The sequence below is a fragment of the Ambystoma mexicanum genome, chromosome 11, assembly GCF_040938575.1.
Source record: "Ambystoma mexicanum isolate Mex_15411 chromosome 11, UKY_AmexF1_1, whole genome shotgun sequence".
In the NCBI taxonomy this organism is placed as follows: domain Eukaryota; kingdom Metazoa; phylum Chordata; class Amphibia; order Caudata; family Ambystomatidae; genus Ambystoma; species Ambystoma mexicanum.
The window spans coordinates 868,603,281-868,618,250 of record NC_090934.1 but is presented as its reverse complement, the minus strand read 5'-3'; the positions used below and the strand labels follow the sequence as shown (position 1 = coordinate 868,618,250).

The 14,970-nt window shown below is 46.4% G+C and overlaps 1 protein-coding gene across 1 annotated transcript in view; it reads left to right on the top strand.

Moving 5' to 3' along the window:
• Window positions 1–1,202: 1,202 nt before the first annotated feature.
• LOC138505055 (uncharacterized) overlaps window positions 1,203–14,970 on the top strand; it is a 108,476-nt gene continuing 94,708 nt past the window's right edge. The window contains exon 1 of the mRNA XM_069625381.1: window positions 1,203–3,274. Within this exon, the coding sequence (XP_069481482.1) occupies window positions 1,203–2,450 (1,248 nt within the window). The 3' untranslated portion in view covers window positions 2,451–3,274. The remainder of the gene's footprint in view (window positions 3,275–14,970) is intronic.

The following is a 14,970-nucleotide window of genomic DNA, read 5'->3' as shown; positions in this document are numbered from 1 at the left end:
CGTGGGACCGCGCGCAGAGTGGCAGGATATGCAGCCGTTACTTACTTGGGACCTCAAGCAGAGTAGATGGGGTGCAGCCATTACTTACATGGGACTTCGCACAGTGTGGCTGGGTGCAGCCGTTACTTACGTGGGACCTCGTGCAGAGTAGCTGGGGTGCTGTATGTCTGTCAGAGGTGGACACAGAGATTTGCCCAAAGGTTGGTCTTCAGCTATGTTTTTGATTTGCGTGTTGTGGGCGTTCCTTGCATAGCTCGATTCCCTTTGCGTGTCAGTTGGAAATGCGCGTTTGGATCCATGAATACTTGGAGCGCGCAGATTTACTTCTACGCTCAGCCTCGCGCACTGTCGTTCTCAGCTTGTGGAAACTGCAGGAGAAATGCACACTTTTCCATGAATCGGCCTCAAAATAACTAGTTTCACCTGCTGCTTTTAAAATTCAGAGGGGTGGTCAGCGTCCGCTCTCTGAAGATAGTGAGCCCTGAACCCATAAAAGGTGCACATAGATTTCCCGGGTCCGAGATCCAGCAAGATGTTTTTTTCCAGATCTGGGAAAATCCAGCCCAATAACCAGCGCTGCAGTAGGCCTCATATAGGACTGAGCTTGCTCGAGCCCTAATGTCTTTCAGATGTATGGGCTTGCTAAATAATTTCCCGACTTCCAAATTATCTCTGGAGTTTAGGTTTTGCTAGCATTGTGGCTAAAGATGGTGTGGATATTTTATCCACTTCTAAACAAAAGTAATAACAATATTGTAACTATAGGTGTTTGCCTTATGAAACAAGTTCAACAAAAGTTACTTAAAAGAGGCAAAGTTGAATAATGTAAGAAAGGACGTGGTTTTGTGTGCCTCTTTAGGTTTGCTTGTGATGTATGATTACAGCCCATTTCTACATGGTATATTTGAAATGAAACAACACAGTGCTGCTTTTTGGTGTTATATAAAACATATATGTTAGTTATTAATTTAATTGAAAACTTCCATTTCGATCCATGTGAAGATATCTTGGTTACTTTGGACATTGCTTCATTGTATATCAAGATCCCACAGTCTGCCACCTTGGACGTTATAGAAGAGCTATTGTTAAACAAACGCATCTCTGGCATGACACCCAATTATTTTATTCTGTGGTGCACCATGCTTTCACTCACTGAGAATTATTTTCAGTTCAATGGACAATTTTATCAACAGGTCCACGGGATGGCGATGGGCTCAGCGGTGGCGCCGTCATTGGCAAATCTATATGTGGATTTCTTCGAACACTTGAGTGTTTATAACGAAAACAACATCTTTAAACAACACATTACCATGTGGAAAAGATACATCGATGATGTGCTACTGGTGTGGCATGGAGATGAAACCACCCTGCTGGCCTTTTTTCAGTGGCTAAATGGATTGAATCTGTTCCTTAAGTTTACATTATACTATAATAAGGGTCGGATATATTTTCTAGATCTGACCATCGTGTCCAATCCAGAGACCAAGACACTTGAGCTTAGACCTTTTCACAATGCCACTGATCGGAATTCACTCCTCAGATATGAGAGTTTGCATCCAAAGGCACTGAGGGACAATTTACCCTTTGGCCAATTTCTAAGGCTCAAGCGGAACAGCAGCAATAGGGATGTGTTCTTGTCGGAGGCTACCACCTTGAGTAACAATCTAGTTTCTCGCGGGTACCCTAGTAAGATTGTTAAAAAGTCTTTAAAGAGAGCGCTTAACAACAACCGAGAGGATATTCCAACTCCAACCGAGTTGGAATACAGGCCGAAACCCATTCCTGACGGGACAGACATATTAGTGTTTGTGAGCACTTTTAATCATATATCCAACCAGGTAGTTAAGATTGTTAAGAAACACTGGTACATTTTGGCTAAGGCTGAAATACCTGTGGACACGCCCCGTTGCGCTTTCAAACGTGGTCGCAACGTGAAAGAATTGGTCATCAGAAATGACATCAGTACTAAAGGCGATGCTCAGATTACCATCACTGAACAGTGGGGTTTGCCAAAACCCAAAGGCCATGCACCGTGTGGTGCCTGTACCTGTTGCCAGTTTACGAGTCGCACTACTGAAGTAGACATTGGATTACCGAGACCATGGGAACATAAGTTGTTCTCCAATTGTAATTCCAGTAATGTGATATGTGCCATTTGGTGCTCATGTCCCAAGTTGTATATTGGGAAAACAGAACGTAAAATCAAGGTCCGCATTAACGAACATAGGAGCTGCATTAGAACGAGGAATTTAACAGCCCCAATGGTTGGCCACTTTATTATGCGTGATCATAGCTGTAATGATTTAAGGTGGATGGTACCAAAAAAGATCCCTGTTACTAATAATAGGTCTACAGACAAACAGACCCTATCTAGGGAAGAGATGAGACTCATTTTCTTAAGCAGAAGCCACTTGGTGGGTTTGAATGAACAAATCGACTGGAATATATGAGTCCCGATATTGATTCTGTTCAGGGACATACCAGTGAAGTGTGGCGTGTCTAAACATTGGGTTTGAGAAATGGAATGCGTGTATTTAGCTGAGATCATTACACGTGTTATTCTACATCCATTCTCTTCCTTTCTTTTCCTTTGTTTTAGTTCCTTGTCTGAGTCCTGGATACTGAATGGGTGTACACAGTGGCTTTTTGATACTTGCAACATTTATATCTGTGCACTTACCCCATTTCATGGGTAGTGAATGAACAGGGCCAGTAAAATATCCGATGTCTACATTGGAATGTGTACACCCCTATTGGGACGTGTTTACGTAACGGGGGTTGTACAAGTTGGCATTAGTATCCAGGTGCCATAATGACCGTCACGTGGTTATATGTGAGGTCACGTGGAGCATTTAAACGCCGGACACGGTCTCATACGATGGCTTGTGGACTCACTGCCGCCGATTAGGAGCACCGCAGACTTTTTTTCTGGTAAGTGAATACACGGGATATCCGCACGCGAATGCTGTATCCCGTTGCCAGTTGATTAAGACTCTGACTGCATGCTACGGGCTTGACCTTAGAGTTTTAATACGATCAGCTGTTACCTATGTGCATAGAGGGAGGATTGTTAGCGCTGGTTTCGTTTCTGGCTGAATTTGCACTTGCCCTTTAACACGGCTTGTTTTGCTTTCTGTCATGCAGACGATGGCTCCGTACTGTAACTACAAAACCAGTGATTGCTGCAGTGTGCGGATTGTCCACCATACGAAGACTGAATGGGTGATAGTTACATCTACAGTATGCGCTAGAGACGGCGTGCACTCAATATCAGGTTAGTAATACCTGTACTTACAATGAGTTGGTTTATCCACGTTTTTAGGCTACTGAAGGGACATTCATTGAATGTACTGTTAGCTATTCAGGATTAAGCTGATGACTTTGACAGAGTTTCTGTTTTGTCTTTTCTATCCCTTTGCACGTGTTCCGCTCTGTTGCCTGGTGAATTCATGATTTCAGCCTGACCGAGTGGGTGAAATATTTCGGCATATGCGAGAGCAAAGTCAATGTTGACCGACCCATTGAAGGGGTCCAACATTAGTATTCGCCACCTGACGTTCTTTGCCATTGCACGATGGGTGCTTCCAAGGGCTGTGAGTTTGTGTTTCAATTAGTTCACTTATCCAGTATCACTTGGGGTGTCTGATGATGGTGGTAGTATCGAGTGTCACTTATTACTTTTGCTGACCCTGGTTCCATCTTGGTTTTGGCAACTATACCACTCTATATAAATCCAAGCCACGTGTTGCGGTGTTGGGTTTGTTATTTATTTCACCTCCGTTTTGGAGTGAGCTTGAAAGACTATTTTAGGGTGCTTGGCTCAGTTCAACCTTTGTAACCAGGATTACTCAGGGTTGTTTCATGGTGTCTATGGTGGTGGTGTTGGCTTACAGGGATTGATTCAATTAAGATGGTCTCCCTCTCACTTTACCTGGTTGGGTATATGTGATTACCTCAGAGGAAGAGGTTGTAGTGGGGTGGTTTCTGCCCCATCTTTTTGCACTCCGCTTATTTATTTGGTCGAAGATGCATGTTCCAATCGGTATAATTATGCATTGAGCCCGATTTAGTGTGTTTCTCTGTGTTTCTGTTTATAGGTGAGCTCTGTGTCCTGTCCACACATTTGTACCTCTATGTCAACTCCCCTGAAAACACCGGACCTACTTACCCCTGAAGAATTTCTACATAATGGAATAAGCATAGAAAGAAACTTGTTGGGTTGGGGAATTTGATGCTGTAGTAGGCAGCAGTTTTTATCACAGTGCTGTGTATTGTTTTGAATACCTTGATTATTGATTGGTCACCTTACTGTGAGGATCTCCTATTTTTCTTTATAACTAATGGAGATTGTATTTTAGAACACTGTTTTAGAATTGATTAGTATTTGTTAGAATTGAATGTAATAACAGTGGTGCGAATTTGAATGTTTGTGTATGAGTGAGGTTTGTCTGTAGTATGGTTTTGGGGAGAGGATATGAATAGAGTGTTGTATGACACAGAACTTGTGTGTCTGTAATGTTTTAGAGGTGTTATTATGATGAAACTATGGATGATTTTTAGATATATATGATTAATGTATTTTTTATATGCCTTTTTTCTAAACAATTTAATAAAAACTAATATTCTATTGTGTCCAGTGAAGTAAATTGAATTGTTTTGCTTTACTCTTTGTTACATGTGGACATTTTACAATCCTGTGGCTTGTCTGAATGAGATAATAACTGTTTAAATGTGTGCACGTTTCTAGAGCTCATCACACAGAGTAACCCGTTCTATGGTCTCTTTTGTCTATATAAATATAACGGTGCTCTCCAGGTTAGACCATAAAACAGAGATAGACCTGGTATCCTTTGTTACTCCAGTTTGTTGCCATATAAAACATAAGTACATTTTATAAATCGAAAGTGGCTTATATGTTCAGAACGTGCTCTCGCTCACTGAAGCTCTCTCATTGGGCACCACCTGACTGTTTTATAGAATAAAGCAGCAGCTGGAAGGAGAAACAGTCTGTGACTAGGCAGGCAATCATGTGACGAGTCTGCCCAACCCTGTACCAGTCTTTTCAGAGGTACCAGTATGTTGAAAATAAACATGTTACCCCCCCTATAAGCCGATAGCTTCTGCTTAGGTTGAAATGCGGTTTTGTGACTTAAGTTGGTGACTAAGGGCCCGATTCATGGAACACTGCATATTTCTCTCGCAATTGCCACGTGTGCACGCAGAATACAAAATGCACGCCCCACCTATTCAGGGAATTTACTGCATAAGTAACTGAAATCGCAAGTATCACCCGGAACGCCCCTCACACGCCCCCAAGCAAAGCATAAACAGCCAGAACAGCTACCTTTCTATGCTCCCTTGTGCACAAATACACGCACCGTTCAAACAGTGCGTGGGGTCCCTCACAAGCAGGCCTGCATCTCGGGGACCCTGCGCAGGGCACCCCGACAAACATGCGTATGATACTTCTTAACTCTGGTTAAACTCTGAAAATCTGCTTGCGAACCCCCGTAAACCGTTCCTGTACCCTGTTACACTGCGTACACGCACCCCTAAGTAAGATCGGAACCCTGGTTGTGTACATGCGCCCCTACATCCGACATGCAAACCCACCTCCGCACTGCAATTCATATGCGCAAGTGTCTTTACACTTGCCTGCCTTTGGGTGGCGTAGTGATCGAGTGATTTGCATCTCCATTTCTATGCCGAGAGGCTCCGTTGGTGGTTCCATGAATACGTGTCGTTTGGTGCAATTGTGGGTGTGCAAATGAATGCCTGCGGGCCGTCCAGCGTAACCACCACTTTTTTTAATGTTCTTCCCCATTTTCTGGTTTTCGCACCCTTTGCAGCCCTCTGTGCAAGCCACGCCCACCCTCTGCGTGGTGGCTCGTGCAAGGCGCTCGACAGCTCGCAGAGACGTGCCAAGCCTGCGCAAACTCCACGCAAGTCCTGGAAAAGTCTAGCGCATTCGATTCCATGAATCGACTAACAGGATTTTGCCCGCAGTTTGGCGCGCATGTTCCCTATTTCACATGCAAATAATTCCATGAATCAGGCCCTAGGTCTCAGCTATCTGGCTTCCACACTTGACCACATTTTGACAGCATGGACAAACTGTTTTACCTCAGTGTGCCTCAGTTCCCTTATCTACCAAACCGGGAACACTTCAAAATTGGTTAAATACCAGTATTGAAGTATTACAAATAAACAACAAAAATGCAAAAGAAGTAACACTGCACCCTGGAACAAAATGTGCATCATGTTCTCCAATGAGCAGAACCAATGATGTCGAGGATAACAAAGGCTTAGCAGTGTGTATTCAATTCATGAGAAACCTCCTGAGGCTTCCAGGGGGCAATATAACCCAAGTGAATTGTTTGTATAAATACCTACGTGATATATCTGCTGGATATTTAGGAATGTTGCTGGATATGTACTTAGAAGAGCTTCACTGGCTATGACTCAGTGGCTTTGACTTTCCAAGTAGAGACTGTCTGGATCATAGCAAAATGCTGGTAGAACTGGGGCTCTTACAGACACAGGGATCAACAAGCTGATACAGGTTCTACAGAAGCCAGCAAACCCCCAGCTCTTGGGGATGATGTGGTCCAGTGACTAATCCAGATTTTCCATACTAACATTCTGGAAAGTCATGGTTCTGTCCAAGCTACAGAGGCAAAGTAATATGCTTACTCGGTTCTTTACTGAAACTCAAGCATCAATATTAACAAAGAAAATCATTCAACACAAATCAAAGATACAACCATTTCGTGTGACAATATAGTCTTTGCCGTTTCAAAACTCTATTGCCCTCAGGCATGTCACGTGCTTTAGTCCACCAATCACAGTGCTACAGTGCTATCACCTCACAAGTGCTCCTCTCAACTTCCTCTTTCTTTCGCTGTCTCACTGCAGCTTCCTGATAAATGAATCACGAAGCAGGGTAAAACGAAGCACCAAACTTGTACTGAACAACCGCCTCCTGGTCCCCTAGGGCATCACCCTATGCTATCTGCTTTCATCCATGAGGTGTCTCAAGAGCCTGCCTGCTTAGCGCCCATAACTGTCTGCATAGAAGAAAAAAGAAACCACAACCATGTTCCCTTTAACTGTTCCTGGGTAATTGCCACTACCGCCACGCTGCGCTGCTGCCTGGCTGTGCTTCTCACTCACGCTTGCAGCCGTTCTGCATCTTGCCTCACTGCGCCCTATCTGTATAGATCTGAGCGATTGAACAGGTGGGATAATACTTCGCCTCTGTGTCTTTAATAGAATCATGACATTCCTGAACGTTAGTATGGAAAGTCTGGATTCTATGTCAAGACCAGAGGCTCGTTTTATGCTTGTGTCAAGCTTATTTACCACCAATGAGGCAACCTGGTTGAACGGCTTGAAATAAAAGTTCTTAAAAGTAGACTCACTCGACCAGCCCACGCTTTGAGGATGTCTTGCAGACGAGCTCTGCTGGCAAAGGCTTTGGACGCCATAGCCCCTTGTGCGGAATGTGCTCCAAAGCAGGAAGTATCTATGCCTGCTTCTTGTATGGCCCCCTTTACCCACCTGGCTATGGTGGCATTGAACACTGCCTTGAAAGGCTTGCAGAGTGCAACAAATCTGAACTTTCTCCTGCGGGTCTGCAATGTGCAGTCATCTTCTGTATGCTTTCAGATTCCTGACCGGACATAGCTTAGGCTGCTCCGGAAAAGTGGGGAAGGTAGCTGTTCTAATTGAAGACTGTGTTCTCCTTTTTCCATGGAACGTAACTCTTTCTGGAGAAAGGACTTGCTATCTATCTCCAGCGCTTCCATGTCCGACACTCTCTTGCAGGCCACTAAACACAACAGCATTGCCAGTTTAGCTGACAGAGCCCTCCTGGTCAAGTCGTCATTGTCCAGCCAACTCCGAAAAGGCCAGAGCACATCATTCATGTCCCACAGGTGTGAATATTTTGGCGTCGGCAGCCTGGTAGCTCTCACCCCCTTGAGTAGCGTGACTACTAGGGCACCAGCTGTGCCATCTATTCAAAAGAATAACTTATCAAAAACAAATCCGAGCATACAAAAAGGAAATTCTTAAAGCAAAAAATAAATTCTACGACGACCAGATCACAAAAGCCACCAATTCTCATAAAAAACTATTCAACATCGTAAACGAGTTGAGAAATCCCCCGGATGCAATAACACACTGGTGCCTTCACATAAATTATGCAATGATCTTGCAGATCATTTTAAGAATAAAATCACTGATATACACCGGATCAAACAAAGTAGACCAATCAACCAGACCGCGAAACATCTCCTAACAACCCCAGAACCACAGAACAGACAGAACAGCTTTGCCCAAAAGTACTTAGCTTGGTGAAAATAACAACAATGCAGGCTCCCCAATGGACCCCTGTCCAACAGACATTTACAAATCAATCCTTACTCAGAGTACACCATCGGAATGCTACCTTAACCTCTTCAATCAATCACTCTCAATGGGGAGAGTACCACAAGCATTCAAATCTGAGTACATCAGGCCACTCCTCAATGATAAAATGGGCGATGTGGAAGACCTCTCAAACTACAGATCAATCTCAAACATGCCTTAGCCAGTAAAATTCGGAGAGACCTATGTCTATGAAAAAATACTGGAACACGTAGAAGGTTACCAACTATTGGACCAGGCACAAGTAGGGTTCAGCCCCATGAGAGGGACGGAGATGGCACTACTCTATATATGGAACAACTTAAAGACCAACGCAGACTCCAACACAAACTTAGCACTGTTACTACTCGACCTCTCCGCAGCATTCGATACAGTCAACCATTACATCCTCATCAAGAGACTGAAATAAATAAGAACTGCTGACAGAGCGCTGCTCTGGATTAAATCTTTCTTGACTGAAATCAAACCATTCAAATCCACAACGTGGGACACCACCTGTGGAGTATCACAAGGCTCCTTGTAATCCCTACTACTCTTCAACATCTATATGACGCCGCTAAACAGCCTCATCAAAAAACACGGCTGCACTTGCTACAACTATGCAGATGATAACCAAATCATCTACAAAATCGGTGATAAACAAGAAGAGAACACAACGCTATTAGAGTGCCTCAAACAACTCTACCAATGGATGAACACTAACAACCACAAAATCAACCCGATCAAGACAGAAATCATGATTACATCAAACAACTAGGTAAACAACCAGTACATCCCATGGCCCACAGAACTGGGAACCCCACCCACACCATCCAACATTGTCCAAAACCTTGAAATGCTAATGGACAACGAGTAAACCCTAGAACCACATGTAAACATGATAGTTAAAAAATGCTCCTTCCATTTACACACAGTCCAAAAGATTCTACCATTCCTCTCCTTCACGCACAAAACTCTGCCCAACAGCTCCCTCATCATGTCCAGGATAGACAACGCCAACAGCCTATACTGCAGAATGCTGGCATACTTACTAAGGAAACTGCAACGAATACAGAACGCAGCCGCCAGACTTTTCCTCAAACTCTCACAAAGGGACCACATCACACCAGTGCTAGGGATGCTACATTGGCTCCCAGTCAAAAAATGAATCGCCTTCAAAACAATGTACATAACACACAGTTCATGGCCAAGGAGCGGAATTCATACAAAAGTAAATTGACATCCAGCAGCTGACTAGAACCCTTGCATCCAGTGACGACACCCTTTTAGAACCTAAACCATACAATAGGAAAAAACATGGTGGACCAACATTCTCTTGCTTAGCCATAAAAAACTTTGGAACTCTCTTCCCAGAGAAATACGAACTATGAAGGACCATCTAAAATTCAGAAAACTTTTAAAAACCTGGCTCTTCAACTCCGAACAGGATGCAATTGATTGAATAACATCCACGCAACATTAAATGAACAAACAACTGTCAAGGAGTTGGGAGTTGGTCGGACCGGAGTGCAGGGCAGAGGAGAAGAGAGGCATCTGAATGGGAAGGGTGGTTTTGAGACCTTAATGTATCCAACCCGACAGAGGGCCAAAGGTGGAAACATGGGAGAGAGAAGTGTTTGACTACCTGACCACTTTACCTGATGGAGGGCCTGAGGTGAAACAGGAGAGGGATAACTGTCCCACTTAAACCACAGAGGGTGTGAAACACGTCACACATAAAGGAATAGGGCAAGACGCAGAATCCAGGCAGCCCACTGGGCAAAGGGAATACACTTCCCCTGGAGGAAATTGTGGGGGCGGGGGGTAATTGCTATGATCTAGAATGATCGACAGGCAAAGGAATAGGAATCGCACTTACAACAGCAGGGGTAGGTAATGTACTGCCACTAACATAACCGTACTAAAGATGTACCCTTCTGCATACACCTCCCAAACTCTGGACTAAACACAACCATACCTCTACAGCACCACAAATCACACATTCTTCACAACACCACAACAACAAAACAAACCACACATAATCTCGCCCAACACCACATGGCGCCCTCCAACCAAAAATCACATCTACGCTCAGTGAACGGTGCAAATGAACTGAAGCTGTCAACAGCACCTCACAGCTCTCTTGCTCTTCTCCCACTCAATCCTACTAATCCACCCTGCCCTCCTTGCATTACAGACCCGCCAAAGTGCCAAGAGACTACTCAGGTGGCAACAGTGTGTGGTATAAGAACCCTTAACATAACATAACATAACATAACATAACATAACATAACATCTATTCAAAGCCGTCCTCTAGGATTTGGTCTTGGGAGCCCAGGACTCTCTGATAAAGCATTCAATTTCTTCTGACAGGCCTGGCTTTTTCCAGGTAACCCTGAAATCACCCAGGCTACCAGCTGTAGTGTTCCTAGCATGACCAGGGGGTATTGGAGGACTTTCTGGTCCGATAAAATATCTGGTCTGTCCGGAAGGAGAACTGGGGTGTCGCAGGTTAGTTCCTGCAGGTCTGGGAACCAGGCTCGACTCCTCCAAGCTGGCGTCACCAGAATTAATCTTGTATGTTGCTGCCTTGTGTACGCTAGTGTCCTTACAATCATTGTAAAAGGGGGAAGCATTATTCCTATAATTCCTGCGAGAACCCCACTGCTGTAGGAAGGCGTGCATGGCCACTGTTTTTCCGGATCCGGCCTCCAACTGAAGAACCATTCCAGTTGGCAATTCAATCTGGACGCGAAAAATTCCATCTCGCAAGGACCGGTCATCTGCATTAGCTCACGTAAATTAGAGCTGTCTAACTTCCAGTTACTGGAATCCCTGAGTGTCTGGAGTTTGAGTCCGCCACCTGGTTGGTAACTCCCGGAAGATACTCCACTGTGACACTCAGACCTTTCTCCAAGCAGATGTACCATGAATCCTTGGGCATTTCCGCTAACCACTTGGACTTCATCCCTCCTATGCGGTTGATGTACCACACGGCCGAGACATTGTCCATTTTCAGCAATATGCTGCATTGCACCTTGTCTCGTGTCAGGCATTCGATTGCAAAGGACAGCTCCAGGCAGATAATGTGAAGTCTGGTTTCCTCTAGGGAACACGGCCTTCCAGTCATCAGCTCTCCAAAGCGGCCGCCCAGCCCTTGTGACAGGCATCCGACTCTATCACTAGGTCCGGAGCAGACCCAAATATGTCCCTTCCGTTCAACATTTCCATGTGCCTGAGCCGACAGGCCAACTCCGTTCTCGCCTCGTGCGACATCGGCACTGTGTGCTTATTAGACACACCCTGTCTGAGATATTGGATCTTGAGGCTTTGGAGGGCATGGTAATGAATGGGCCCAAGGTTGATTGCTTGAATAGAGGAGGTCAAGCTCCCCACAATTCTCGCTAATTCTCCCAGGGAGATCTGATCTTTGTCCAGGACAGATATGATCTCCCTCTTAATGTTGTTCACTTTCTTCAGGGGCAGACTCATCGTCCCTAGCTCTGAGTCTATGATAAACCTCAGAAACTCCATTCTCTGCTGTGGACTGATCTCAGACTTCTCCCAGTTGATGCGAAATCCCATTCTCTCTGGGAGACGCATCATCAGGGCCATCTGCTCTCACAGTCAACTCGGGTCTTGTGCCATGAGACGTAGGTTGTCGAGGTATATGATCAGCCTCACTCCTTGCTCATGTAAATATGCCACTAAAGGTCTGAGTAGCATGGTTAAACACCAAGGTGCTGAGGCTAGGCCAAAAGGGAGACACATAAATGCCCATCTCTGGCCAGAGGAATTGCAGGAATGATATGATATGATATGATATGGCATTTGTAACGCGCCTACACACAAGTGTTTCAAGGCGCGACGAGGCAGGGAGGGGGGAACAAAGGGGAAGACAGACAGCGATCCTACTAGGCCAGGTGTCATTCAGACCGCGCAAGTGCAGGGGTAGGGGAAAGGGAAAAAGTGCAAGGGGAAGGGGGAGGGGGGGAGTGCAGTACAAGTAGTAGAATAGAAATAAAATAATAAATAAATAGGGCCAGCTGGTGGCAAGTGCAAGGTAAGTGCAGACAAGTGCTGAGGGGGGCTGAAGTGATACAGAGACAGTCCCGCAGTGCAGGGGTTGCCAGGGAGGGAGTGCAAGTGAAGAGTGACAGGGCCCAGGAGCGAGGTCGGTGAGAGTGGCCCAGTTGCAGAATCAGTGCAGTTTTGGTGAAGAATTTAGCAGGGGAGAGGGAGAGAGAAAGCAGAAGTGAAGAGGAAGGTTTTGAGGTGCTTCCGGAACCGGGGATGGTTCTCCTCAAGTTTCAGGGAGGCAGGAAGGCTGTTCCAGAGGGAGGCACCTGCCGCGGAGAGAGATCTACCCCCAGCTCGTTGCTTCGAGAAGCGGCTGACCCTGAGGGAGTTGGAGACGGATGAGCGTAGGGCTCGGGAAGGAAGATATTTAGGAAGAGAGAGTTGAAGGTATTTAGGCCCCAGGCCCCAGAAGGCCTTGTGGACAATGCAGAGGGTTTTGAACTTAATCCTCGCAGCCACTGGGAGCCAGTGTAGAGATTTCAGTCCTGGAGAGATACGGTCCCTGGGCTTGAGGCCAAGGACAAGTCTCGCAGTTCTGTTCTGGATGAGTTGCAGAGGGCGGAGAGTGGAGGCAGGCAGATTAAGATAGAGGCTGTTACAGTAGTCCAGCTTCGAGAGAACCAGGGCTCGGGAGACAGTGAGCTTCCGGGGGAAGGAGAGGAAGGGAAGAATACCTCTGAGGAGGTGCAGCTGGTAATGTGACTTCTTAGAGACGTCAGATATATGAGGAGAGAAGGAGAGTGTGGAGTCGAAGATGACCCCGGGGTTTTTTGCCTTGCAGGTAGGAGCAGGAAGAGGGCCAAGAGAGGCCGGCCAGAGAGCTGCAGGGAAGGAGGGAGTGGGTGTGCCGATGAGTAGGATCTCAGTCTTACTAGCATTAAGGCAGAGGTCATTGGCAGCACACCAATCCTGGATAGCAGACAGACAGTCGGAGATGAGGGAGGGAGAGGAGGAGGCCGAGGGTAGCCTGAAAATGAGCTGGGTATCGTCCGCATAGCACTGAAAGTTGGGGCAGAGGGCGGCGATGCGGTGGGCAAGGAGTGCCAGATACTGGTTGAAAAGCCAGGGAGAGAGATTAGATCCCTAGGGAACGCCACAGGTGGAGAAAAAGTTGTCAGAGAGGAAGGACCCAAGTTGGACCTGGGAGGGTCGATTGGAAAGGAAAGAGGTCAGCCACGCCAGAGCCTGACTAGTGATACCCAGGTTATCATGGAGATGGTTGAGCAGGATGGCATGGTTGACAGTGTCAAAGGCAGAAGAGAGATCGAGCAGAATGAGAACACACGGAGTGTTGGAGTCGAGGTTTAAGAGCAGGTCCTCACGGATGTTCAGGAGAGCAGTTTCCGTGCTTCTGGCCGCTCTGAAGCCAGATTGATGGTCATGGAGACTGTCAACAGCTTCAGCATGGAGGTTAAGCTGGGAGATGGCCAGTTTCTCCAGGAGCTTGCCCAGGAAGGGAGTGATGGAGATTGGGCGATAGTTAGCCGGACAGGAGGGGTCGGCAGAGGGTTTCTTAAGGAGAGGGTGCACAAGGGAGTGCTTGAGGGGGGATGGGAAGACTCCAGAGGTGAAGGAGTGGTTGCAAAAGTCAGCCAGGGCAGGAGCCAGGGAGGCGATGTGGTCCTTGATAGTTTTGGAGGAACAGGGGTGAGTCTGTTTGAACGAGACTTTCATAGATCGGACTTGTCTGGAAACCTCGTCAGCAGAAAAAAGGGGAAAGGCAGAGAAGGAGGGAGGAGGGGTGGCTGCAGAAGGGCCAGAGGAGGAGCAGGGAAGAGAGGGGGGGAGGTGATAGGAGGAGAGTGAGGACAGGATGTCCTGAGTTTTAGAGATGAAGTGGGAGGCCAGTGCAGTGCAGAGGGCCTGGGAGGGGACAGGAGAGGTAGAGACTGCAGCAGGGTTGGCAAGCTCCTTGCAGATTTTAAAGAGTTCAGCCGAGTTGTTAGATGCCGCAGAGATGCGGGCTTGGATAAGGGCTCTCTTCTTGGTGAGAACAGAGAGACGGTATTGCCTTTGGAGCAGGTGGCAGGCCAGTTTGTCAGAGGATGAACATGAAGCACGCCATTTCCTCTCTGCCACCCTGCACTTGCGTTTTAGGGTGACGAGATCCGAATCATACCAGGAGTTACAATCGCTGGTGCATCTCGTGAATGGGCACTCGCAGGTAGGCAATCCTCAAATATATGCGGGCTAGCCAATCCCCTCTCTGCAAAACGTCCATCAAAAGATGAATCTCTTCCATTTTGAAGTGTCGGTAAATGAGGAAGTCATTTAAATGTCTGAGGATGATCACCGGCCTGACTTCCTGCTACTGTTTCACTAGGAATACATTGTTTAGGAAGCCTTGCGCTACCTGGTTGGTCTGCCTCATTGCCCTTTTCTTCAGAAGTTCTCCTAACTCTCTGTCCATGAACCTTTGCTCTTCCTTCGACATTGCAAACAGATTTGGCGGCTTCTCCTGCTCATGCTCCTGAAGAAACT